The following is a 27,855-nucleotide window of genomic DNA, read 5'->3' on the forward strand; positions in this document are numbered from 1 at the left end:
CGAGCGTTCGGGTTCATACGAACCTGAACCTCGGAGGGTTCGGACCATCCCTTATTAGAAACAACCAGTAAGTGCCAATAAGTACAAAAGTTAATTTTACAATTAAACGATAACAATTGAATACCAATCAGTTCAAATGGTTTGCCAGCATTAAAAAAAATGACTTTAAAAAAAAAAAAAAACAGCATCACTCTTGTGCATGAGCATATCTGCCATCGCAGCCTGGTTCTATTCACTTAAATGGGGTTGCACTGCAATACCAAATATGGTCCATGGAGGGTGGTGCTGAACCTTGTTAATCCAGAGGTTGAATCATAATGTTGTATCAGAGGTTGTATCATAATGACTTATATCTGTCTAGAGAAAAGTGTCAGTTTAGTCGTTTACTACATTCTGTAGGCAACCCGTGCCTCTGTCCATAAGTATGTGGGTTTGTCATCAATATGTGAACGGTAAAGTGATAATGTATGTCTTTACGATGGATTAATGTAGCATCAAGATGATTGGCCGGTAGGGAAACTAAGAATAATTCTTATAGTTGTAAACCAAGATGTCCTTGAAATGTCTCCATTGCCATGTTTTTTTATATGCTTATCTGGGGTACACAACATATTAAATTATCAGTTGACAAGCACGGGGTGCACTTGCACATACTGTCATAATACCAGTGCCAGACTGGTCATTCAGTACAAATCAGTAACCAACAATAAAAACCATACACAAGTAGGCCGGAATACAAACAAATTACAATATATGGTTAATGCAACATTGGATAACTCAGCAACCAAGCCAATCAGTTTTTATATTTCCAATTTTAACAATCTTCAAGATCTTGTCTTCCATCTCATGGTAATACTGGTCTTTGAAGAAATAACTGTAACCTAAAATACAAGAAGGATAGATATAACTTAAGAAATACAGTAGTAGTCATAGTAGTCATCCAAACAATGAGATGTTACTATCATTAAAGTGTACATGTCATGAGATATAGAAATAAATAAAGCAAAATATATAGTTAATTTTTTTATCAGTTAGTTTACTCATCTGCAGCAGTGCATGGCTGCTGGCCAATCAGCATTCATCTTCACTGGGCCAATTGACTCCACTTTCTCAATTTAGTTTTTTTTTGCCGTTACTAAAGATCAAATGGTCTTAGTGACGGAGTCTCGACTGCAGTTTTCCAGTAAGTGAGACACCTAGTGGCCAAATGTATAGTATTGTATTTTATGTAGAAAACTACTGGTAATGACAGTGCCCATTTAAATTGTGTAGGATTCACCAGATTGCCCTGATCACACACATTCTGATTCAGAAATATGCAGGTTTATAGTTTCTCTGAATTTCCAGTTAATAGTCATATAGGCATTAATTTAGTTGTACTAAAGGGGGGGAAATTAGGTGAGGGGAATGATTACACAGTCAAGGGGTATGTATTAGGTATACATGCTCCTCAATTTAAAAAAAAAAATTCATACCCCCTGACTGTGTAATCTTGCCCATTACCTGATAGTCACTCCAATTATTAAAATTAAGTTCACAGCCATCTGACTTCATTCACTGAATTGCCAGACAAGTTATAGAGCCACGTATCTTGGCAATCAGGACACCCTAAACTATTTCATAATAATAAGAGCTCATTTTGTGGCGGTTGGCTATAGGTCCTCTTTATGTTCTTTTTAACATTTCATAATGAGTTTGCTGAGATTTAGAAAACAGAATCTACTTGTTTTTATTTATTTTTATTTTTTATTAGAGATGTTGCCACTCATGCCAATCGGCTGTCTGGTATTGAAGCTTAGTCCCATTCCCATGTATGTAGATGGTCTGCAGTGTCAAACACATTCCACTAACAGGCAAGTCGTACCATTTCCAAGGTCAAAGACAGCATCTAGATTGTCATGGACACCATTCCATGAATCTGCAATAAATTTAGGGAAACCAGTATCCATTTTCTTCTTTACTTCATTAAACCTGAGAGGACAAGAAAATTATACGATTAGAACACAAGTTTCCAATTAATTACAATCAAAATGACCAAGTGTTCAGGATACAACCTACCCTATAATAACTATGTGCCTTATAGCTATTCATACAGAGACTTAGGGCTTATTCACACATTCCGTAAATTACAGGCCCTACGCTTGGGAAGCCCTGTAATGGACTGTTTCCCGACCCAACATGATGTATCAATATCATGCCGCGAGCAGGGAAACTCTTTGAATCTGTGCCCTGTCGTTAAAGGGCTACTCCAGCGGGGGGGGGGGGCACTTTTGTGCTGGGATCGGGTAGGAGGTGGCCGAGGGAAAAGATGTCCACTCACCTACCCGATTCCAGTGGCGGGTCCCGCATCGCAGGTTCCCGGCCGCTTCCTGTTGTCTGACGCGGGCCCGAGACGTGATGTCTCAGGTCCGCTCAGCCACTCAGTGAAGGAGGTGGGATCCATTTCAAGTCTGCTCAGATCCCACGTCACGTCTCGGGCCCGCGTCAGACACCCAGAAGCGGCCGGGAACCGGGCATCGGAGCGCCGTGATGCGGGGAGGTGAGTGGACGTCTTTTCCCTTGGCCACCTCCTCCCCGGTCCCAGCACAAAAGTGCCCCCCCCCCGCTGGAGTACCCCTTTAAGGAATTGCTAGATGTATGTATGTATATAAGTACGTGACTAACAAAACAAAGGCCAATTTGAAATAGTTGAGAATAGGGGAGAATAATTGTAAAGTAACTACAGTACCTAACAAAAATATCTGCATTACCTCCAAAACTTGTCCCCAGCAAAAATGTAGGTTTTTTTGTTTTTGCTCCAGTTGAATGCAGCGTCTACACGTTTGACATCTGACGGAAGTCCAAGGTTAGTTATTTTTTTAGGATATCCTCTTTCTAGTTCACTTGAAGTATAAACCCAGTATTCATCACCTGTTAAAAAAAAACATACAGAAGATCACAAGAGGCAACACCTGGTCGTATTGGCGATTTTGCAGCATGGTATGCACGTAATACCTCTTACCATATGTGGCCCTGTGATTATCATGTTGAATATGCCAAAACCTAGTGCGGACCGTGGGTGAGATGCGGGGGGCGGGGCTAGTGCGGGCCTCGGGAGGGGTGTGGGCACCAGGTGAGACGGGGGGGGGGGGGGGTTGCTGCGGGTGAAATGCGGGGGCGGGGCTAGTGCGGACCGCGGACGGCCGCGGGAGTGGTGCGGGCACCAGGTGAGATGGGGGGGGTTGCCGCGGGTGAAATGCGGGGGGCGGGACTAGTGCGGACCGCGGATGAGATGCAGGGGGTGGGGCTAGTGCGGGCCGCGGGAGGGGTGCGGGCACCAGGTGACATGCGGGGGGGGGGGCGCAAGTGGCGCAGCTTACGGGTGAGCTACGGGGGGAGATACAGGGTGCGTGGCGGGTGAGTTTAGGGCAAGGGGGTGCACACACTGGGGGGGCTGCTGTCAGAGAGGGAGACAGTGAACAGCATTAGCAGCTGTCACTGTCTCAGTGTCCTCCCTCTCTTCAGTGTGCCGGGTTAGAATCGCTAACCCAGGAGCAGGGAGCGTGTCGGGTTGGACTGAGGGCTGATGATTCTATGCATTCCGTGGGGGTGAGTGCTTCTAGATAACAGCAAAACTGTGCAGAATCCATAATCACTTTATATTGGAAAGATGTAAAGCTACAGGTGGGCAATGTATTAATGCAAAAATAATTTTGGGGGGAATACCCCTTTAAGGTGTTGGTGCATAAAATGTCAATGTACACACAGCACTCTGCTTTTCCCAGTAGCGGTGCACTTTGAATATAGTTTTCAAATCTTGAAAGAAAACCTGGCACTGGCTCAGATGATTTTTGTGCTTGTTTACATACAGCGGCATGTGCGGACTGGACTGCAGAACAAACAAACACAAGAATTACTGTATAGGAGAAGGTGCCAGATTTTCTTCCAAGATTTTGTTTATATGAAAGTCTGAGGCTTAAAAAAATAAATACTGTACATTTTGTAATCTGTAGCAGAAAAGGTTAGAAACTGGGGAAAGTCAACACCTTCACCAGAAAACTAGTGTTAAAAAGTATTAAAGTGTCACTGTCGTTATAACATTCAAAATCTAAATTAACAGTAGATGTGATAAAAAGCAAGTTTGCAGTTTACATTCATTTTTGTTTTTTAGCTATTAAGGAAAACACGGCACTTCCTGTTTAAAGTCTTTTAAAGATTCTAAGCACAGGAAGTCCTATGTTTTCCAAGTCCTCTGCGCTCACAGAGAAGGCATTTTGAGGGGAGAGACCACCAAGAAATCCTTTATACAGTAAGATATGAAATGTTCACAATATAAGCTTAAGGATCCTGCTGAAAACTTATATGGAAAGGGGGTGACAATATCACTTTAAATACCAACTCTACTGTTGCTAGCCATTTGCACCATATCACACCATGTCCTTGCTACTTTTAAATATCCCTTCTTGCCTTGTGCTGACATTGCATACTCTTGATGCCATCGAGAGGTATCAGGGACAGTATGTGTACAAACACTGTAAGGATAGGTATAGCCATAAATTGTGTACAGCTAACCAAAGTGAATATGGGTCTAGATATATATAGATACTACTATATATAGATATGTACTACCCTGTCTGTGCAGGTATCCTCGGTGCACTAGTAAGGGGGTAAAAGATGCCAAAAGGAAAATAGTTATCACCGAGGTCACCTAGGGAGATACTGAAATGCATATTGTCAAATATTGACTTCTAAACAGATGGTGAAGTAGCCTTTAACCCTCAGAAAAGCCAGGTAAATAAGGACAGAGTGCTCCTAAATCAGCCTGTTTGCTGTTATAATAGGGGTTACAGCCATGGTTTAAGGGTAGATGCCGTGTGCTGCTCTGCATCTATTTGTCATCATGAGGCTAATCTAAGCTAGGTCATTCTGAAATGTATCACCCTCATGGCCCATGTGGAAAAGATTACATCTACTCATCCAGCAGACTTATGGTTTTAAATAGCCCTAGAAACTGATATCTTATTAAAATAAAATTATACCACTCTACCACTGTTTCCTCTGCAAGGAACATACAGTACTGTAAAAGGTACACAAATAAAAATCATTACACCATCTTCAATACTAAAAAATGGTTGGGCAAACAGAGAGAAGTAAATACAACAAGGATTATGTCCAGATGTGCCTGTTAAATGAAATATCTCCATCTCCATGTCCTAAATCCCTAAGTCATGAACCCCTCCACCCATAGACCTAACCAAATGGTGAGAGCATGAGACAACACACACCTTCACGCCCCTATGATGTTTTTTTCAATGGCATAACTATAGGGAGGCAGAAGTTGCAGCTGCACCCAACCTTATACCACCTAGCAAAACATCAGTACTATGAAACATGACCGCTGCATTGGAGCATTGGTACATATTTTGCTGTTTTATATTTAAAAAAAAAAAAAAAAAAAAAACATTATGAAGCCCCTGCACCACTTTCTTAATTTTGGATGAGATTCTTGCATGGGCAGTAATGGTCCAAGGCTCTTATATGGGTCAAGCGATGACATGCTTTCTTGCGTTACAGGAGGAGAACTACCATACTTTTCTTTTCGGTGGAGCTTTGCATTGCCTATGAGACTTTAAACATCATTTGGCACTTTCCTCAAGAGGAAATATTACATTCTTATGGCTTTTTGTCTCATGGCCAAAGAGCACCTAGTTCTGTACTGATGAGGGGCAAGAACCCTAAAATTTCCCCTGCAGTCGCCAATCCCCTTCGCTGTTTCAGCGCTATGCAGAGCAGGGTTTGGCTCCCCTTCCCCCAGGGTTGCCTGACACAACTGAGATGTCCGGCAACCTCTGAAGAGTGATTGCCACTCACTGTGCTAAAAGCACAGTCTCACTTGTAGAGCCTATTAGATAGCGCCAAATTTTTGTGGAAACCCAAGAAAGAAGGAAAGATGTAAGTCAAAACAGCAGTGGCACATTAAGAAAGTACACTCATACCTCTGAGTTTTCCCATAGCACACCATTTGATCAAATAGAATGTACCATCTCACCATGTTAAGGTGACCTCAGAAAATACTATATGGTTTCTAACACTGGCCTCTGATATCCATGCTATCAGTTTCCAGATCACAAACAGTCTATAATGACAAGCCATGCTGCTTGTGATCCAGTATCTGGCCCTCCGGTGGCGACTGTATCTTCAAGCCCAGCATCCTGCGGCTGCCAAACAATCCGGAGGAGGAGGCGGCCTAAAGTTACAGCAACGGCTGAAGGACTGGAGAATCAGATGCTGGTTTACAAGCAGCATGCCTGGTAAGTCTAGACTGCTTGTGATCTGAGAACTGACAGCACGGATATATATATATATCTGTGCTGTTGGTTTCCTGTTATCTTTCTCAACCGCACAAACCATGTTTACACAGGATGATGTATGGCCAATAAAGATAAATTTTAAAGCAGGTTCCAAACAGACGATCAGCCGATAATCAGGCGTTTACATGATCCTCAGCTGATCGGCCACTTATTACACAGGCCGTCTATCAGCCACAGGAACTTTTATAGCAACACTGCTGGCCGATAATCAGCCCGTGTAAAAGGCCCTTTAGGCTCATCCCATTTCTTCTACAAATGCTTCTACTGATGATTTAGGTGTATGGTACATTCAGCTACTTGGTGCTTAGTAATTATAATAGAAACTGATCACTCACTGCTTTCCATACATTTATACCCACATTTTGCCGCACAGAAATGGACACACAAAAATGGATGACAATTAAATTTATGTTCACCTGCAAAGAAAACCGTCTTTTCATCATGAGGTTCTTCATAAACGGCATCAATTTTGTCAGGTAACTCTGACCAGAAAGTGGCAATAAGCAGGGGACCTGAGGGCCTGCTCCTTCGGTTTACTGATCGCCATATAAACCTTGAGAAAAACAGAAATTAATTAAGAATTATTTTGATATTTTAGTTTTACATTGCATTTTTATCTCTGTTTCACTGTTTCCATTACAATTTGGTACTTGTGTACGCCCCAAAAAACATTGCTACCTGTATATGTTAAGATTTCTTCCTCTTTAAGTGTATACAAAACATATATGTTAAAGGAAAACAGAACTTACCCTTAGCTCCTGTTTTATCTGAGATTAGACTGGGAATATGTATTTGGGTATCAGCAGTTCTATTATTTCTTACATTTTCATCACTTATGGGCTTGCATACTATATAAATACAATATGTAAATGCTTGGGGGGAAAAAGTATTGTTTAACAGAAATTAGGCCCCGCACACACTTGTATCCTGAACTCTGTCTATTGAGGAAGAACCATTGTACTATGGGGGTTAACAGGGATTGGCTGTCACCACTGACTTACAATAGAGTCTACCAGGGATCTGTTGATGCTGAAATTCTCTTGCAAATTTTATGGAAATCCCAAATGGAACCCTAGACAAAATGCTCTATTCCAGAAGTCTGCACAGTTTTCCATGTAAAAGCCACATAAAACACAACAGCAACTTTTGTATACCTCACCTATCTTTGAAGAAAAATATCTCCCCTCTGATTTGTGAAATTCCATCAAATACAATGTCTTTGCTGCACAGCTCTGGTGTAACAGGGCCTAATGTGGGGGAAGGTCCGGGCCCAGGTCCAGGTCCAGGTTTACTCTCAGATCCTTGGCCTAGAAAAAATAGGTATCATTATAAAAACCATTGGCTAAACCATAGGAGTAGTAGCAACTAGACATCACACAAATGACTTGATGGATTTACTACCAGATGAACATTAATACAGTGTGTAAACAACAGCTGTTCTCATAGACTTGTGGTCTTGCAGTGCATTATTTTAAGGCACAACGGCCATTCTTACTGGGTAAACATGGCCTTAGGATAGCTTCACACGTACCGTATCGCAGTGGATTTTCTGCTGCGGATCGGCAGCAGATTAGACTAAATGAATCAAGACAGCATCAAATCTGCAGCAGATTTTACAGTCTGGATTTGATGCTGTGTTCATTCATTTAGTCAAATCTGCTGCGGATTTGCAGCAGAAAATCCACTGTGATACGGTAAGTGTGAAGCTTCACACATACCGCATTGCAGATGATTTTCAGCTGCGGATCCGCAGCAGATTCGTCTAGATGAATGAACACAGCATCAAATCTGCACTGTAAAATCTGCTGCAGATTTGATGGTGCAGATTTGATGCTGTGTTCATTCATTAAGGGCCCTATTCCACAGGACGATTATCGCTCAAATTATCGTTACATTGTTCGGATCTAAAAGATAATGGCTCGGTTAAATAGTAGTTACGTTTAAACGATGAACGAGTAATCGTTGATTGCTTAATAAGACCTGGACCTATTTAAATCGTTGCTTGTTCGCAAATCGTTCTCATTGAATAAGACGTCGTTCGGTCGTTCACAGTAGCAACAAACGCAATAGCGACGACAAGACGACCGCAAGAACGATCATAAGTAACGATTGTCATTCCATGTAAATGGGTGAACGATTTCAGGCCGTTCGCAATAGCGGTCGCTTGAAATGGTTTATTGTTAACGATTATGCGAATGATAATAGTCCAGTGGAATAGGGCCCTTAGTCAGATCTGCTGTGGATCAGCTGCGATACGGTACATGTGAAGCTACCCTCAAACTGTATTCTGTATTTGGGTTTCTATGTTAGTTTTTTCTACAAAGAAATAAATAAAAGTTAAATGTCCAATTAGTGCACTGTATTATGGATTGTCAAAAAACATTTATGAGATCACAAGACATTTAACTGTATTGGTGTACCTCAAAAGTGGAGTATAAGTCTGAATCAAGGGGTGGAGGCCATACCCTTTACTATCTTTAATCTAAAAGAACTTTAAGGTCTCATTCACACATTCAGTATTTTTTCAGGACCGTATAAATGTCCGCAACAAGAAAAAAAAATGTGTCTGTAATGCATCCATATTGCATTCGTAAGCACTAATTTTTGCAGATCAGCTAAAAAGGGGAAGATGATAGTTAAATAAGTGGTAATGGATGAAAATTAGGGATGGTCCGAACCGAGTTCGGTTCGGGTTTATACGAACCCGGACGCTCGGCAATGATTCCCGCTGTCTGCCCTCTCCGTGGAAAGGGTGGATACAGCGGGAGGACCGCCTGGAAAACTGGGATACAGCCATAGCCATAAGCTGTATCCCAGTTTTCCAGGCGGTCCTCCCGCTGTATCCACCCGCTGCACGGAGCGGGCAGACAGCGGGAATCTGATGCCGAGCGTGCGGGTTCATACGAACCCGAACCTCGGAGGGTTCGGACCATCCCTACTGAAAATGATTACTTATCTATTTTTTACAGAATTGCGGATGTTATGGATGATCAGTCTGCCCAATAGCTAAGAGATGATCCACTAGGTCACCTATTCCAATTTCACCAGCAACCCACCTCATATCTGCAGTCAGTAAGAAAAAGATGGAGAGCTGCCCCAGGGTGGATTCAGTAGTCAGGTATGATAACAAACTCTTACTTGGAGATATAGAGGAAGCAGAATATGCAGTAATACAGATTAATTGGGTTAATGCTGGAAAAAGGAAAAATCATGTGGTTCCAGGACAGGTGGATGGATGGCCAGCTAAAGGCTTCCTGGACTCTGGAGCCTCATCACTCTTGTAGAACCCCATGTGATTACCTTGGATAAAATAATTCCAGGAAAGACAGCAAAAGTTGTGGTTGGTTGGTGGTGGAAAAAAATGTCAAGTGCCGGCTGAGGTGTCATCTTTACCTGGTAATATGGACTCACCCTGCCCCCTGCTAACTGATGTAGCACAAGGGGGTAGGTGAGTTCTGTGTTTCTCTGTGTGGGACAGATGTAGATTTGACTGGACATGAGAAGAGTAAGCTGCTGAGCTCTTCCTCACCACATTGCTGTGTATCTGATATGTGAGGCATCCATTGCATTGGAATAAAGAACCAAATTAAGGGAAAGACTAACCGCTCAGTGCCTGTCTGTATTGGTTATGAGTCCCTTTCGTGACAATGCATGCTCCCATATGCAATTATGGTACTCACTAGGGCATGTCAGTGTTTTTTGTGGAATGGACTAGGGGCCCATAAAACTATGGATGGTGTGAACAGCCCAATTGAAATTAATGGGCCCTAAATTTGTTCATAATTGCAGACCCACTATTACGGACAAATTTAATGGACGTGTGAATAAGGCCTAATTCTTGCAGGTTTAAACTCACCATAAAGTTCTTGAATCCCACTGACATCATCTTGTGACAACCGAAAGTTCTTGACATAAGTGTAAATTGGAGCCATTAGGGCACCCGGATCATCAGAATGTTCCAGTCCAAGAGCGTGTCCAAACTCATGGGCAGCAACAAGAAAGAGACTATAACCTGAGAAAGAACATGTATAAGATTGGTGTGAAGAATGGAAGGGAAGGAAAGGCAAGAACGGCCAAATATTAAGGAATGCAGTATAAATCAGAAGAAATTTAGAAAGAAATCAAAGATTTATGTATATTTGATTCATTATACTCTAACACGTGTACCTTGGTCAGGACAGAAACCCCATTTGCGGTCATCATCATAGCTGCTGCTGGTGGCACACCATAGTTTGCCATCACTTCTTCCAGAACTAGTGCATGAATTATATTTATTTCCAAGGAACGTAAAAGGAAAGACACATGGGGAGCCTTCTGCATTTCCTCCAACTGTGGACAGTGCTGTAAAGAATCAAACCAAAGATTTTATTCAAAGCTATCTATGAGCCACATAGTACCCACAATTATGGATATTTAATAGACGTTTTCACAATTTTATGGTCTGCAACGTGTACTGCAAAACCCAGGTGGTGGAAACAAGCTACTGGGCATGTATGACCACTAGCTTTGTACATTTTAAGTGAACACTGAGAGGGAATAAAGAAGTAACATAACAAAAAGCATTTTTTTCTATTAATTTTGGGAAATTACCCTTATAATATAACAAAAGGGCATTGGGCTATACACATTTTTGATATTTTGCTTTGGCTTCCATAAAAAAAAGTTATACTTAGATACCTGGGTCCCCTGCATCTTCCACTGAGATGTCATCCAGTCCTCTGAGTCCTGATTCCTACTATGGACTTGTTGTGACAGCCCACTCAGCCAATCCCTGATTAAGGCGGGACACCACTGCTGAGACAAGTCTGTCTTTGAAGTAGGAAGCAGAGCTACAAGCAGGGGACCAGATGACATAACTGCAGGGAGGTAAGTATGGTCACAAAAGTCTACATTGAAATTGCATTATGACCTAACAGGTTAAACATTAGGCTGTAAAGGCACACAGATTTTTGCCCATGTCAAACTTTGGGGGAGACTTATCAAAACGTGCAAGGGTAGAATGAAGCTATTGCCCAGATTAACCCATCAGATTCCAGCACAGCTTTTCAAGACCCCTTAATAAACTTCTCTGATGGTCTATGAGGCTTCACAACCCATATCCTGTCTAATATACACTAACATACCTCCCAACTGTTCCTCTTTCAGACAGTCCCTACTTCAGATCCAAATTCCTTTGTTCTTCTCTGCTCCTATGTTTCTTTTGACCAAGGGTATAGGGCATTTATAAACTTTCTACTATGCTCCAGAAACTAAGTGGCTCCTTACACCCCAACTCTGGTGCTAGGTGGATCTTAAAATTGTTATAATCAGATGAACGGTGTGATAATATTCAAACCTAAATGTATTAAAGCAAATAGAAATGCATGTAAAAATTGGCCCATCCAAAAAGTTAGGAGGTTAGCACCAGAAAAATGGAAACTACGAACTTCAACGGATGTCATTTGAGAAATCCTTGCACAATGCTACATATATTTGTGGGTCTTGTAAACTCCATACATATATCTTCCATACATTATTGGTTGTAAGATGGCCGTTATATTACCATTCAGTTTTACCAGCATGCCTGCTGCACTGACATCTAGTGGCCAGTGTGAAAACTAAAATCCAGTAGATTTTCTGAAAATTTTTCTAGATAGTTTTGAGATCTAAAGAAAAAAAAAACCTTAAAAACAGAAAATAATCCTTAAAAATATAAATATAATTTATACAGTATTTAGTAAAATAAAAGCAGAATAATCTTTCGGTCCTACATGCTCACAGTTGAAGTAAATTAAGTATGAAAAGCACAGCGTTGGTAGGTTACAAAGCAGGAGCCTTGTTCCTACAAACTGACATAGTAAGAATGAATTGACCTCCCAAGAAATCCCCTGGCTTTCTGTTTGCTTTCTCAGCCAGCTTAGCCCAAAATGCCCTATGTTACTGGCTGTGCACACAGTGCTTTCCGGCAAGGCAAACTGAGTCATCCCCTTGCCATTCTTTACTTTCTATGAACAGCATAATGAATTTACTTATTCCTTCAGTTTACATCCCTGCAGTAACTAATAAGTCCACAAAAAAACCCTATGACCGCTAGATTTGTCACCAGTGGGCAAAATTTGCATAAAGAGAAGCCAGAAGCCGTCTGAGATATTCACGTCTAATATACTAACCTAGGGAAGCTAGCCAACAAAAACAAAAGTGGGGATTTTCTTTTGTAAACAGTTACTGCTGTCAAGGCCAATGAATCATTTCAACTTGGTTTTAATAAAATGTTTGGGGAACTGTATGACTTTCTGAAGTGATACAGTTATGTTCAAATGCTACATTAAAAAGAACCTTTTTTTTTTTTTTTGCAAGATATTACCAGTCAAACATCAAAAACATCTTAAAGGGGTTGCAACTTGCAAAATTCTGAATGTAGCTCTATACTTAAAGGAGAACTGGTGGCTTGATATCAGCCACTAGTCTCCAGTTTCTCTTAGCTTCCCACCTCCTAATGACCTGTGGGAAAGTACCCACTCAGTCAGTCAGTGACTACAGAGACGTCCCATCTCAGTGACTGACTGGTAAGTATAGCTTCTTTATTTTGTACCCACCACCCCCTGCTATCCATGGATTTACTTTTTAACTGAGTTCTCCTTTAATGTGACAGGATATGTACAATATAAGTAACACTTTTTCATATTTAAACATGTCTAAGTGTATGTTCAAATGTACATGACCTAAAACAGTGTTTCCACATATGCGTTCAGAATGTGATCCAAGCTTGGTGAAATCCATGCCCCATTTTTCTCCCAATAACCTTGCAATATTGGAGAGGTTTTCAGCAATATTGGGTGGCTATTGGAGGTAAAATGGTGGCATGGTTTCCACAGGCTAAAGTAAGACATCTGCTGGGGTAATGGCTTATCTATGCAAGAAAACTGAAATTACACACCTGTTTCTGGACAGAATCCATAGGATTTATCCTGGTCGTAGTCTTCTGTTGTTGCACACCACCTGTAGCCATCTGACCTTCCCTCAGTTGTACAGCTGTCATAGCTTTTGCCTTGGAACTTAAAAGGAAATTTGCAAGGTTTGCCATCTGCATTTCCAGCTAAAGTGAATAATACTGTCAGGAAAAAGCAAGAGTTAGCTGTTAATTTTATGACAAATGTATCTAAAAAAGAATTGGGTGGTGATAGAAGTAGGTATGACTGCAGGATCAGACTGCACAGTGTAGTCTGTTACCAGGGAGACACATACTGTAGGTCTACATAGAAGCCACAGTCACAAAGTGCTTTTTGCTAAATTTTCCCAGGATTATTTTTATATCAATTCAAAGACAAACAATGGCAGATACATATTAAAATTAGAACATTTATGAAATCACTTAATCTGTAGTTATTTACAAGAGTTGTGCACATAAGTTGCTTGCACTGTTTTCAGCTTTGCAATAAAGTGTAGTAAGTGTAGTAAGTATCCCACCAAGAAGTATGAGCTGTTTTTTTGGCACTGAGTCAGATTACTCTTATTTACACTGGACTGAATGATGTGGCTGTTTCATTTAGAAGCTGTGGGTAAGCAAACCATCTTCAAGAAAATCTTTCATATATTGGAAAAAGGCACATTTTTTTTCTTCTCAGACTCCAATGTGATGACTCTTTTTCGTGGTCTCTCACTACACAACTGCAGCAGCATAGTTCCAGCCAAGTGGAGCTACTGTGCAAGCAGTGGTGTTTATGGGCCCCAGTTCAGAAGCTTGTTTTATGTCCACCCACCAACCATATCTACATAGTATGCTGTCTGATATATATATATATATATATATATATATATATATATATATATATATATATAGATATAGATATATAGATATATACACACACACACACACTCTCTCTCTCTCTTTTTATACACATGAATGTTGACTGAGTCACATTAGTACCTAGCTCCCTATTCCAGCTGGCTGAAGCTGAGGCAGTATCAGCAGGGAGCTAAGTGTGGGCCCCTGCAAACGTATCTACCTGTGCAGGGCCTCTACTGTAGCCATCGTTCTTTTCAAAACATTAAATCCATTCCCACAACAGTGGGCAGAGCCTGGAGCTATAATGATAATATTGCCCTGACCTGACCATAGCTATGACTATTATCACCAATCTATATAACAAAGATATATATATATATATATATATATATATATATATTTATTATTTTTTTTACCCTTGTTGATGTACAGCATAGGCAGATTTTAAATTAAAAGGAAGGAGTTAACAAACAGTCCTTATGTCCTCTGGTCCTGTCAATGCTGCCTCTTTATTTATTTATTTATTTATTTATGCTTTTCTTCTCTGACCTCTAACCTGTAAGACCAATCTGCTCCTGTCGGTGCTGCAGAAAATATGGAGAACCTGTCAATGGCAGACAATCATAGTCTTTCTTTCATTTATCAAAGGACCACTAAGAGATGAAAGATGGCATTGGAGTGCTATGGGCATGATGTAGCCCACCAGGCAACTTCTCAACATTTCTCATGCACTAGTTTTTAAAAATCTCACCCACATGAGAACACATAAATATTTGGTAGTTCCAATATATCATAGGCCATTAAACTTGTCCAGTGGTTGCGTGTAGTATTGCAGCTCAGCCACATTCACTTCTTTGTAGCTGAGCTATAATATCAAGTTACAGAGACTGGAAAACTTCTCCAAAAGTCCAAAAAACTATTGCAAATCATCTGTCTTAAACTTACTCTTTTCTCCAATTACTTTATTTTACGATACAGATAAAGTTTTCATGATGATATACCCGCATGGACAGGGAAAGAAGAAAAAAAAACATCCAATCAACTATCAATACCAATTCTGCCAATCCCCTCAGAATTTTCAAGACTTGCTAGATTAATAATACAGAAAAATAGGTTTTCCTCCAAAATGCCATCTAAAATAAACTATGTATCTAGGGTGAGGAAATTTGAGTCAATTTGGTATTTGGGGAGGGGGTTCTTGCAACCCTACTCCTAATTCAAATAAAATATGCAGAAGCCTTAAGTAGCTATGCAGTCTTTGATAAAGACCCTGTTAGAGTATGGGTTGATGCGTTAATGTTTGGGGTATACATATGTGGAAGTAAAAAGAAGAACTGTGATTACAAATGCAGCAGCTAAAGCAATACCAGACACACCAGACTGTACAGTCACTTTACTTATTCTACCCCAGTGTTCTTGGCTAATAAGGAATGTATTAGCAGCTGAAATATGTCTAGGTCCATTTGATTTTAACCAAATGGTGTGTTTTTTTGCTGACACCACTTCCATGCCACTGTGGTTTAAATTGTTGTTGGATAAGTCAGAAAATAAAAAAGAAAAACGTTTTTTGAGCTCATGATGACACTGACTCATGCAGGCTGTCCTGTAACTACATAGAAGTGTAACAAACCTTGGAAGGAAAAGGCCTTTCTAATGAGAAACACATGTCCCAACTGCCTGCGGATCCAGAAAAAAATCCCTAAGAAATGTTTGGAAAGATCAAAAAGTGCATGCAACTCAAAACATACAATTCAGGGAAGTCACTCCTCACAAGTGTTTAACCCCTTTTCTTTTTGGCTGTGCTCAGATTACAATAAGTTATTGTGTATTCTTTGTGATCTTTACCGGTGGTGATGGCCAGTTTTTGTACATGTTTTGGAGATTTAAAAAAAAAAAAATAATAAAAAAGGTTGACTTGGAAGGAATTTAGATTGTGAGCCCCTCTTGGCACAGTGAGTGATGATGACACGCTTTGTTAAATGCTGTGGAATATGTGGGTGCTATGTATTTGAAGCGAATGTAACAGAATGGTGGTGGCGTGGGAGTGCAGTGGTCCTTTTCTTGAACTGCAGCCCCGCACACGGCCCCGTCTATTGCCGGGCACTAGCTGAGGCTGAAGCACTGGAGCCGGGCCGGCCCGCCACCAGTGGAAGGAAACCCCCACCCCCCTATGACGCTGCACCACTTAATCCATCAGTTGCCAGGCTAATACATTACTTGTCCATGCTCCCACCTGCTTCTCTGGCTTCCAGGTGTCCTGCTCAGCCAATCAGTGGCTTTAGCGAGACCGCGCACTGATTGGCTAGACAGGACGCAAGGACAGGTAATGTATTAGCCCGGCAGCTGATAAGTTAAGTGGGCAGGAATCACGTATTAAAATGTAACTTTTATTAATATATATTAAAAGTGTTGTATGAAGAAACAACTATAGACAAAAAACAAAAAAGGGCACTGCACAACAAATGCTGAAATGTTGAGCCTCCAGATTATCCTGCTCCAACCGTGCAAAATAGCACTGGTATTGGTGTAGGGAGCAAGATAACTTATATCATATAGTCAATAAAGTATCTCTCTGTCTCAGTTAAGTGGGCAGGGGCTACATTCTCACAGCAGAATGAAAATTTTGCTGCAGAACTCGCTGCAATGCAGTATGTGTGAAACTGACCTTAAACCGAAAACTGAATTTTTTTGTGGATAAGCTTTTTTTGTGGATAACTTTACAAGATCCTGGCGGTAAGTTTTTTCTTTGTCTCTACAAATGTTCCTTATTATGTCACTAAATAAACTAACAGATCTACACACTGTATTTGAAAAGAAATCTTCAGGAAGAATATATTTTCCTTAACAGTATGACATCCTGCTCTGGTCTTCTGATGTTTTTTTTTAAGCATGCAAAAGAATGTTGTGTATGACTCCTCCACTGTAACCCTTGTCCTCATTGTCCATAACCTAATCAGAATTTTCAATACAAAGTTTATACATACTGGCATTCTCTTTAGATTCTACATCCAGTGTTTAAGGTGCTTCCACACGCATCAACAATGCTTTAAGTTTTCTGCAGCAGAAAAACCACAAATCCGCACCAAACTGTGGTGTGAATTTTGGGGCAGATTGTGTACATTAGTAGAAGTATCTAAATCAGACCTGACTGCAGTTTTTAGTACCTAAACTAAAGGCAATGTACAATAGAGCTATTTACCCTGAATCCATAGATGCTCCAGCGCTAGGAAAGAAAATATTAGAAATAATATGTAAATTAGGGGATAAAGACCACAGTGTGTTTCTTGTGCTACAAAGGCCCAGCACAGTACAGCTCCTTCACTTTAAACGAAGGCCCCCCAAGTCTGCCAGTATACACCGACAGACTTTAGACCAACAAACAGAAGCATCTACACTGCTGCAAAGTGTTTGTGACATTACTGGTTTCTGAAGATCGACATTGTTTCTGCAATCCTCAACACTGCGATCTATTTCAGATTTTGACTTTCCCATTGAAGTGACAAAGGAATGTTTTAAAGAACACTTACATTCATGAGGACAAAAGCCATATTTCCCATCTTGATCAAAGTTGTATGTGGTTGAACACCAGAGAAATCCATCAGAACGTCCGGAATCTGTGCAGCTGTTATATTCCTTATCATTGAAGAGGAAAGGAAATTTGCAGAATTCGCCATCAGCATTTCCATATTTTACTTTCACAACTGTGGTGGAGAATGACAGCTGTTAAACATTACTAAAGGCAAATATGTCATCATTATACATCAAATAATATATTTAAAGGGGATTTCCCGCTCTGGGACATTTTTATAATCACTTGATTTTTGTACAAAATAGGAGTCATGAGTGACTAGGAGTTATGGTTTCCTTTTCAATTCTCTGCCACAATGATGATGTGTCAAGCTAATACTCGAGCCCAAAGGGCGGAAGACCAAGAAACAAATGGTGTGGGGGTAGTAGGGGATTGGAAAGGAGAGTATGAAGGCTTTTGTTACTTTATATCATGACTGTTTACAAAAAATATATAGGGCTGGAAACCCCATTTACTTTTGTTTTGAATTTCCTAAACCCAGTCAGTAGGCAATGAAGCCAGAGTTTGCTTAGCAGAAATAAGCCACATTTATTATGCCTGTATTTCTAGTCAGCTGCTAAACCAATGGAATAAGCATTTTCTGTGTAGTGGGGGTGATAACAGGGCAGCTGGAATCTGTCATAGGCAAAAAGAGCACTGTCTATGCTCTTCATACTGCATTTTGAGAAAACACCATGGAGCCAACAAATCTATTACAAAAAGGGGTAGCATATCATTGGGAAACATATATGTCATTACACAAGGCTAAAATACAGTCCTTCCTACCCTCATGTTACTAGGCAGCTGATAATTTTTTTATAGAAAAGAAGGGGGGGCTACTCACTTAAAAAAAACAAGTAGGGCCCTCGTCTTTTCCATGTCCATGTTAGGGGGCTGAAGCAGGCCTGGGCTGGAAAGGGCGACAGCAAGGTCCACATTAAGGGCTGGGATGCACCTGGGTGGGGAAGGGCAATGGGAGGGTCCGCATTAGGGCTTGGGGTGGGCCTGGGCTGGAAGGGGGAAATGGCAGGGTCCGTATAGGGGCTGGGCCGAGCCTTGGCTGGAAAGGGCAATGGGAGGGTCTGAGTTAGGGGGCTGGGGTGGGCCCTGGCTAGGAAAGGCCCTGAGAGGGTTGGCATTAGGCGCTGGGGCGGGCCTGGTCTGGAAAGGGCAAGGGAAGGGTCCGCATTAGGGGGCTGGGGCGGGGCTGGGCAGGGCAAAAGGAGGGTCCACATTAGGGGAATGGGGCAGGGCTGGACTGGAAAGGGCAATGGGAAGGTCCACGTTAGGGGGCTGGGGCGGGCCAATGTTGGGAAGGGCGATGGCAGGGTCCACATTAGGGGCTGGGGTGCACCTGGGTGGGGAAGGGCAATGGGAGGGTCTGTGTTAGGGGGCTGGGAAGGGCCTGGGCTTTTAAGAGTGAAAGGAGGGTTTGCGTTAGGGGAATGGGGCAGGCCTGGGCTGTAAAGGGTGATGGAAGGGTCCGCATTAGGGTGCTGGGGTGGGCCTGGGCTTGGAAGGGCAATGGCAGGGTCCGCATAGGGGGCTGGGGCGAGCCTGGGTTGGAAAGGGCAATAGGAGGCTCTGCGTTAGGGGCTGGGGCAAGCCTGGGCTAGCAAGGGCGCAGGCATGGTCTGTGTTAGGGGGCTGGGTTGGGCCCTGGCTAGGAAAGGCCCTGGGAGGGTCCGCATTAGGGGCTGGGAAGGGCAATGGCAGGGTCCACATAGGAGCTGGGGTGAGCCTGGGCAGGAAAGGGTCATAGGAGGGTCAGCTTTATGGGCTGGGGTGTGTCTGGGCTGGGAAGGCCAATAGGAGGGTTTGCGTTAGGGGGCTGGAGAAGGCCGGGCGTGGGAAGGGTGCATGGAGGGTTTGCATTAGGGGGCCGGGCCCTGACTAGGAAAGGGTCTGCATGAGGGGCTGGGACTGCCTGGGCTGGAAAGAGCATTGGAGGGTCCGCATTAGGGGTCTGGGGCGGGCCTGCTCTGGAAAGGGCAATGGGAGGGTCTGCAATAGGAAGCTGGAGCAGGCCTGGGCTAGGAGAGGGGATGGGAGGATCTGCGTTAGGGGGCTGGGGCTAGCCTGGGCTGGGAAGGGTGATGGGAGGGTCCCTGTTAGGGACTGGGGCAGGCCTGGGCTGTGACAGGTGGTTAGAAGGGTTGGGGCTCACAGTTGTAAGGAATTCTAAGTAGGTTTTAGCAAAGGAAAGGTAAATTAAGGTTTTGGCTGTGTAATCGGGTTAGAGTGAAAGGGCTCCCTCATGGTGCCTTCACCTTGATATGGTGAGGGAGCTTGTGTGCCTTGGTGATCCATTGAGCTAAGCTGGTGGGAGTAGTACTCCTGGCAGGGTCACCAGTACCAAACAGGTCGATAAGAAGAGGCCAGACTTAAGGGACCCACCCCTTCCTTAAGTCCCCCCCCCCTTTTTTTTTTTTTTTGCATTAAAGCATAAGTGTCATTTCAGGGCCATTTTTAAAAAAAAAACATTAAATATCAACAGTTCAAGCGATTTTCAGAAACTCTGTAATAGGTTTTATAAACCAAATGAGTTTCCTTCTGTACTGAAAAAGCAATCTCCCAGCCTCCCTCCTCACTGCAGAAGCAGCAGAATTTCTGTGTCCATTATGTGGCTATGGAGAGGGGAGGGGCTGTTAGGAGTGACTGAGCACGGAGCAGTCCTGCACAGCACAACACCCTGCAATCATCTCTCAGTAAGTTCATAGATAAGCACTGACCTTTCTGACCCCTGAATCCTGCAGTTTAGGTGCCCAGAGAGTCTACAAACAGCTGACCTTCATGTCACCTCTTCCTGCTCCCTCATCTCCCTCGGCCCCTCCCCCCTCCATAAGGATAGAATGGAGAGAGCAGAACCTGTCTTCACTGGCTTCTCTGCAATGAAGATGTGTTTGCCTGATAATGCACAGATAAGAAGTCAGGGGGAAGAGGCTGGGAGATTGCTTCTTGAGTACAGAAGGAGGCTTTTTTGGCTGATAAAACCTATTACAGAGTTTCTAAAAATCGCTTATACTACTGATTTCTGCAATAAAAAAAAATATGACAGTTACGCTTTAAGCCTGGGGTTTTGAACTAAATTTCTGTTCTGATTGTCAGCCCTGGCTGGACCAGTACTGACAAGTTTTCTCAAAGTTCAGACCTGCAGCAACCATGAGGAGGTTGCTGCATGTTGTTAAGTGCAGGGAGGGTGCTAAGGCAGAGAGAAGATAACCGTCAAGCTGTTTATGGACTGGCCAACGTAGCACACTGGCCCATCTGGCATTTGCCCGTATTGCCAGATAGGCAGTCTGGCCCTGCAGCAGACCAGGAACTGTTGCGACAGTGGAAGAAGCAGGAGGGAGATTATGAAAGGAAGCCTGGGTCAGATGGTAATGGGGTAGAGGGCTGATTTTGTCCTAGTCGTGCTGAATGCCGGGAAAAGCCATAGCTAGGTGCCAACCAGTCTACAGACTAGATATACAGACAAAATATAAGATTATGTGGGGCATTCTTGACAACAAGTTTAGGAGTACCACCACGTTTTTTGTCAAGGAATTAGCATCTGTGTTAGTTGAAAAACAAAACAAAATTGACATAAATGTTGTTCATGATTTATATTTGTATTTCAGCTGTATTATTTACAAAACGGGGCCCTACTCCTTTTTGATAAAAATATGTGATCTCTAGTTGGTGTTCTAGTTATTCTGTTCATCCCCTGTAGCTGCTGTCTCTCTGTTTTTTTTTATACAGAGCTACACATCCCTTACATAGACATAGGAGTATTTTTTATTATTGCATTTGCACCACTATATAAAGCTGCAAGTTATGGTGTACACCATATTTGTAACAGAAATTTGTCTTTTGTTAGGCTGAATGACCATGTTGCCTAGTTAAAGGGGTTGTCCGGCGATAAAAAATTATTCACAGAATAACACACATTACAAAGTTATACAACTTTGTAATGTATGTTATGTCTGTGAATGGCCCCCTTCCCCGTGTCCCACCACCCCCACCCGTGTACTCGGAAGTGTGGTGCGCTATACATTACCTGTCACGTGCCGACCACGGTCTCCGATCGTCAGCAGTGACGTCTTCTTCGGGAGGCCAGTGGATCTTCCCGAGTGCCGGCCGCCCTCTGCAGCGTCATCCGAAGCTCAGCCGCGATTGGCTGAGCATAACTGTGCTCAGCCAATCGCGGCTGAGCAGCTGATGACGTGGCCGCGTCATCAGCCGCTCAGCCGCGATTGGCTGAGCACAGTTATGCTCAGCCAATCGCGGCTGAGCTTCGGATGACGCTGCAGAGGGTGGCCGGCACTCGGGAAGATCCGCCAAGCTCCCGAAGAAGACGTCACTGCTGACGATCGGAGACCGTGGACAACACGAGATGCGGTGAGTATAATGCACCACACTTCCGGGTCTAGCGTGGGTGGGGGGATACACGGGGAAGGGGGCCATTCACAGACATAACATACATTACAAAGTTGTATAACTTTGTAATGTGTGTTATTCTGTGAATAATTTTTTATCGCCAGACAACCCCTTTAAGTACAGTAGCAGGCATATTTGAGCTATAACTGAAATATCTAAAGAAAGGCATGGCCAACAACAGTCTAACAAATCTAAGTTTTAAGTCATAAAAGAAAGCAACACGACTTATAGCTGAAGTACATTTGCTTATAGCTGAAGTACATTTCATTTTCTCACTGTATGAGGGTATGTTCACACTAAGCAAAATCATTTGAATTCTACAGAGGAGGTCTCCGCTGCGGAATCCCACCTGCCTTTAAGTGGAGAGTAGAGATACGTGAGCCCTCCCATAGACACACTGTTTGACACTGAGGCAGACGGGAGCTCGCTGCTGCGGAATTCTGCCGATTTTGCTCAGTGTGAACATACCCTTGAAGGGAACCAGTTCATCGCTGCTGCTCTGTAAACCGCCCCCATTACCTTATATAGCATTTTCGCAACATAAGTCTTTAATCTCCACTCCAGACACCTGAGAAGTAGGCATTGTGATGGAGTCACAGTGGCATGTAGTCAAGCGCCTGCCATCCTCCCAGCCACTCACACTATATTTTACATCTCAAACACTAAGCTTTTCAAGTTCCTAGTGCTCAGGATGCCCATGTAGCCCTAATGGCTGGGAGAAGAATGGAGGCAGTGTGACTACATGCCGCTGTGGCTCTGCCCCATGTCAAATTACCTGGCATTGAGAGAATGGGAAAGTGACCTATATTTCGAAAGTGCTGCCCCACCAGACTGCTGGGCACATTGCTGGAGACCTGTGTCCAGGAGCTACAGGGTACTGGGGGCAGTTCACATCCAAATAAATCTCTTCTACCCTCTCAACACAGAGTATGCCCCTTTTGTATAGATTCAGTGAAAGGCCTAAATATATCAAATAACTATATGCAAATAAATGAATGTTACCCTGTCCTTCTCCTAAAGTCCAAAGCTCATCATCATCAAAATGAGAGTCACCACCAATTCCTGTTCCTGGCGCAAAAGCATGAGCCAAAAGTCCATCTTTACCATCAAATGGATAGCCATCACCATGTTCTGAAAAACAGATAAATATTAGTAGGGTCTATGACCAAGCATAAACATAAAGCATAAACGGAAAAGTGATTTACCCCATCGGCCAAAATTGATCATGATATCAGCGTCACCATCCATAAGTCGAGTGAACTTCAAAGGGGTTACATCACTCCAGACTTGAAATGCCCGAGCAAAAGCATCATCCACAGTTTCAGAGTCCAGATCAGTAGTGTAGCCCAAAATCCTGAAAAAAAAAAAACGTATTAAGTGTTTAGTGGCATTGGGGAATGTCTTAAAGGAGTTCTCAACTTTAGAGACTCCTTTCTTGTAATGAGGGTCACTCAACAATAAGCTGATCACAAAGGACCTCAATCAATCAGCTTTAACTTAACTTACAATAAACTAATAGTGTATATGGCTAATTTCCTAAATTAGTCAACCCCTTTAAGTGTGAAAACCCATACAGACCACACAGCAGGATCATAGGGGACTCTACCTGTATGTTATATCATTTTTTTCCCATTTGGGCTTCCTTGGAAAAAACTGATAGTTGGACACATCTGGGTTACCACATCTAGGCTTTTTCATAGTTTCAATTGTCTTTTGATCCATCTCTCCTGTCTCTGGAATGTGAAAGAACCTCTGCATTTTCTTCAGTGTATCTTTTAGCACCATCAGACATGTGTCTTTAGGGCAGCCATAGTACTTCAGTAGGTATTGCTGTAAGAAATATAATGGTAATCCAACAATTAGGAATATGAAGTAATAATAAAGTACAGCAATAAATTATGATAGACACAGTCCTTGCTTAAAAATTTAAAGGGAACCTGTCAGCCGGGATGCCATGGCGGAGCCCGCCCGACCCCCGGAGGAGCCCCGCATACTTAACCCTCCCTGAAAGTCCCGCTCCTAGATCCGGTCCCTGAGCGGACAAATCACGAATCTGAGCGCGCGCGTTATGCAAAGCAGTAGAGATGAGTCCGGCATCCATAGAAAATTACTGGAGCAGTCATTTTCTATGGACGTCAGACTCATCTCTACTGCTTTGCATAACGTGCGCTCTCAGCTTTGGGCCGTTATCTCTCCGCCCAGGGACCGGGTCCAGGAGCGGGACTTCCAGGGAGGGTTAAGTATGCCGGGCTCCACTGGAGGGTTGGGCGGTCTCCGCCACGGCATCCTGGCTGACAGGTCCTCTTTAAAAGTATATGAGATACTTGAAACAAAGTGGTTACCAGAAACATATATACTCTCAGGAGCACGGTGGTACTCAGGGGGCAGGGGCACAATGGTACTGAGTCTCTACTTACACCTGTCCTAGAACTGAGCCCTGGCATCAAGAACACATTTTAATACAGTCTCTCAGTCTCCTTCTGATGACCTAGCTTGACCTGGTTTAACACCACCATTGTGTGAGCTTGGTAAAGACTTGATAGGTTTCGTCATTACCCAAATCCCCTTTGGCTATGTTCACATATTGTTTTGGGGCTGTTTTTTTTTGTTTGTTTGTTGTTGTTTTTAAGGCTATATTTTTGTTTTACCATTGACTTGTATTGAACTGTACACTTTCATTCCTTTTTCTACTTTCTTTTCGGCCACAAAAATTTTTAATTATCTGTAATTTAGATCATGGTTTCGGTCCAAATTAAAAAGGCCCAAAAAATGCATGAAAGCATGAAAAGGCTCAAAATATGGATGACGTTTTCAGACATTTTGAGCCTAAAAACTGTTGTTTTTAATCCTCACAATAAGGTTAATAAAATGGTGTGTGGACTTTTTCATCAGTAAAGAGAATCAGAGAGTACCCTTCATTTCAAACAATAGTTTTACAGGTCAGGCACCAGAGAACAAATGTGTTTTTTGTATAGTAACTTACATCCCTATACACTTTTTCTCCCCCATGGATTGGATTCCTCTCTAAATGGTGACCTCGCTGTTGCCATGCAACAGTGCAGGCACTTTTCCACAATTCCCCCTGCTTGAAGGGTAAGTGAAGAAAAACTGCCAGTAGTTCCTGGTGACTGCACTTGAATTGAGCATGCCTGGTCAATGTTAGTGGGCTGTAACCAAAGGCAACAGGTTAACAAAGCAATGCAGGCGCATGGGGGACTACTAATAATTCTATATCTCTCAAACAGTACATTACCAAAAATTCTTTTACATTTGAAACATGTTTAATTTCACATAATACATCAAGTTAGACTTAGTTTTCTTAAAGGGGAACTATCAGGGGGTTAGACGAATCTAACCTGCTGCTAGCCTCCTAGTGGGCACTTTCATCCTCAGCGCTGTTCCGTGCTGTTAGTTGTGCCTGGTAAGGCATGAGGAACACAGGGGGCATGGCTACCGTCCCTCATCCTATGCTATCAAAGTATCATACTAGTCTTGTAAAAAAATTTATAGATTTTCCAGAACACATAGGCACATGCCCACATAGGGTAATACGTTTCTTTGTTGCCAATTGGACAGACTTCAGACAACTGGGCTTTTGTATGTACAAAGTTTTGTGAGTTGTCCACATAAAACAGATCCAGTTATTTCTATTAGTATGTGTCTTAGAAAATCTGCTTTTATGATAATGACCAGTTTGCCAGTACGCGGGCAGGGTCCTCTTTCCCATGTACCAGTCTGCCATTTGCCTTCATGTAACGTGTTTTGATCTTGTGTTGTTTCTGCTTGTTACCCCTATCTATTGTATAGCGCTCTGGAATTAAGGGCGCTCTATAAATAAATAATAATAATACTGTTAGGCATGTCCTGCATACTAGCATTTTATACTGTAGATACATCTCTGATTCTTGATGTTCCTTTGGAATTCTGCCATTGTTTTCATTCTACCGGATATGTTGTGTAACCAGCCCAAAATGTCCGGAGGTCACCCATCATGTGACAATGTTGTTACAACACTATTAAATACAACAATATGTGGAGCTGTATAGCCAAGCCCTAACAGAAAAATATGAAAAAAATAATTACAGTTATAAACATAATCTGAACAAATTACAGAACATTTTAGAATGTACTACTGAAGTATGGAGATCAGAAAGGAAAGCCACTTCAAATAGTGTTTTCAGCCATTTATCTGAATAGTCAACATATAAAGCTACAACTGTGTACTGGGCATCTATACAGCCTTTATTAGCAGTAACAGAGGAACACCAGGGGTTAGAGGAGATGGAGCTACAGCAATTATGTGAACACTGTGGAATTGTCCTGCACATATGCAATTATTGTTCACTATATACTACAAGAGGTAGTGTAACAGCCAAGCGTGCTAATTTCATGTGTGGTGGCCACCTTTGTAACATACTATAATTCTAAATTTGGCTCACATGCAGTATGTAGTGGTCACCCTTGGTTCATGGCAATTTTCAATTTGGTAATGTACTTTGAGTTTCCATGTGTGCTGCCCAACCTTGGCTCAAAGCAGTAAAAGCTTTGTATTTTAGTACCACCTCATATTTAAAGGGGCTATCCAGTGCTACAAACCCATGGCCACTTTTGCCCCACTCTTGTCTCCAGATTGGGTGGGGTTTTGAAACTCAGTTCCATTGAAATAAATGGAGCTTAATTGCAAACCACACCTGAACTGGAGACATGAGTGGGGCAAAAGTGGCCATGTTTTTGTAGCCCTGGATAACCCCTTTAAGTAAATGATACCCACCCTTGGTTCATATTAGTATTCCAACTGTTAAGGTCCTTTGTAATAATGTACAACCTTGGGTTTACATGTCTGGTACCAACTTAATTCATGGCAGTACTACTTTTATTAGTATGTTTTGGTACCAACTTACATTATTGGTTGCCACCCTTGATTTATTGCACTATATTGTTAACATGCTTTATATTATTTTCATAAGCTCATATTTACATTTGCGGTACTTAATCTTGATTTATAGCTCTATTATAATTGTTAACATGCTTGGGTTTACATGTGCAGTGCCCACTGTTGGTCGAGTATTACAATTATTAGTGAGCTTTGTAATTTGGTAGCACCACAGGTAAACATGTATGGAGCCTACACTTGGTTTTAGAGCAGTATTTCAATTGTTCGGCTATAAATAAGACAATTTTACCATTTTGATACATTCTCAGACGCTAGGTAATAATATAATAATAATATATCTTTTATATTATATCTTTTATATCATTATTATTAGTAATTGTTAGCCCTATTGTGCAAATATTAAAATGTCTTAGATATTTGGACCTCCTTTACAGAAAGAAAACAACTTTTGGATGTAAACTAGAAATATTTAAAAATCTTGAATTTATAAGTTTACTACAAAATGTCCAGATACACAGAGAAACTGAAAGTACAAGACAAATTCAGCTGAAACAGGCTACTTACAGTGACCATGTCTTTGTCTGTTTTTGGCGAGTTGTCTCCTGGAAACTTTATGATGGGAGAAGGTGCAGCTGTGCTCTGGTCAAAGTGAACAAAGAGCTGGTAACAAAAGGCGCATAGCTGAAGTATATGAAGGGACTTCATGTTTTCTGGGCACTGCCACGTCTGTAGATATCTGAGGAGCTCCTGCCCAAAACTCTGGGCACTGGAGAGGTAACAATCCCCTGTGTGTGGCGGCTGAGGTTTATGGTTGGGCTAAGTTCCTTTGTATGTGAAGGAGCCAGATGTACTGAGCATT

General features: G+C 42.2%; 1 protein-coding gene across 1 annotated transcript; it reads right to left on the bottom strand.

Moving 5' to 3' along the window:
- Positions 1 to 27,855, bottom strand: MMP2 (matrix metallopeptidase 2). Its single transcript, XM_069965950.1, has 13 exons — positions 27,561 to 27,855; positions 23,709 to 23,932; positions 23,308 to 23,456; positions 23,105 to 23,233; positions 17,643 to 17,816; positions 13,267 to 13,440; positions 10,518 to 10,691; positions 10,207 to 10,362; positions 7,510 to 7,657; positions 6,767 to 6,903; positions 2,751 to 2,910; positions 1,865 to 1,971; positions 1 to 881 (listed from the first exon to the last, which is right to left on the bottom strand). The coding sequence occupies exons 1-13, from the start codon at positions 27,699 to 27,701 to the stop codon at positions 778 to 780; spliced, it is 1,977 nt and encodes a 658-aa protein (XP_069822051.1). The 5' UTR covers positions 27,702 to 27,855; the 3' UTR covers positions 1 to 777.

Source organism: Dendropsophus ebraccatus, chromosome 4 (assembly GCF_027789765.1).
Source record: "Dendropsophus ebraccatus isolate aDenEbr1 chromosome 4, aDenEbr1.pat, whole genome shotgun sequence".
In the NCBI taxonomy this organism is placed as follows: domain Eukaryota; kingdom Metazoa; phylum Chordata; class Amphibia; order Anura; family Hylidae; genus Dendropsophus; species Dendropsophus ebraccatus.

What these genes read in the sequence shown, in the direction of transcription:
- MMP2 (XM_069965950.1), bottom strand. Translation starts at nt 27,701, where the DNA reads ATGAAGTCCCTTCATATACTTCAGCTATGCGCCTTTTGTTACCAGCTC. An exon ending in GCTGGGGACAAGTTTTGGAG is followed by an intron (nt 1,972 to 2,750) that starts GTAATGCAGATA and finishes TTGTCCTCTCAG; the next exon opens with GTTTAATGAAGTAAAGAAGA. An exon ending in TGTCTTTGACCTTGGAAATG is followed by an intron (nt 882 to 1,864) that starts GTACGACTTGCC and finishes CTTGTATTTTAG; the next exon opens with GTTACAGTTATTTCTTCAAA.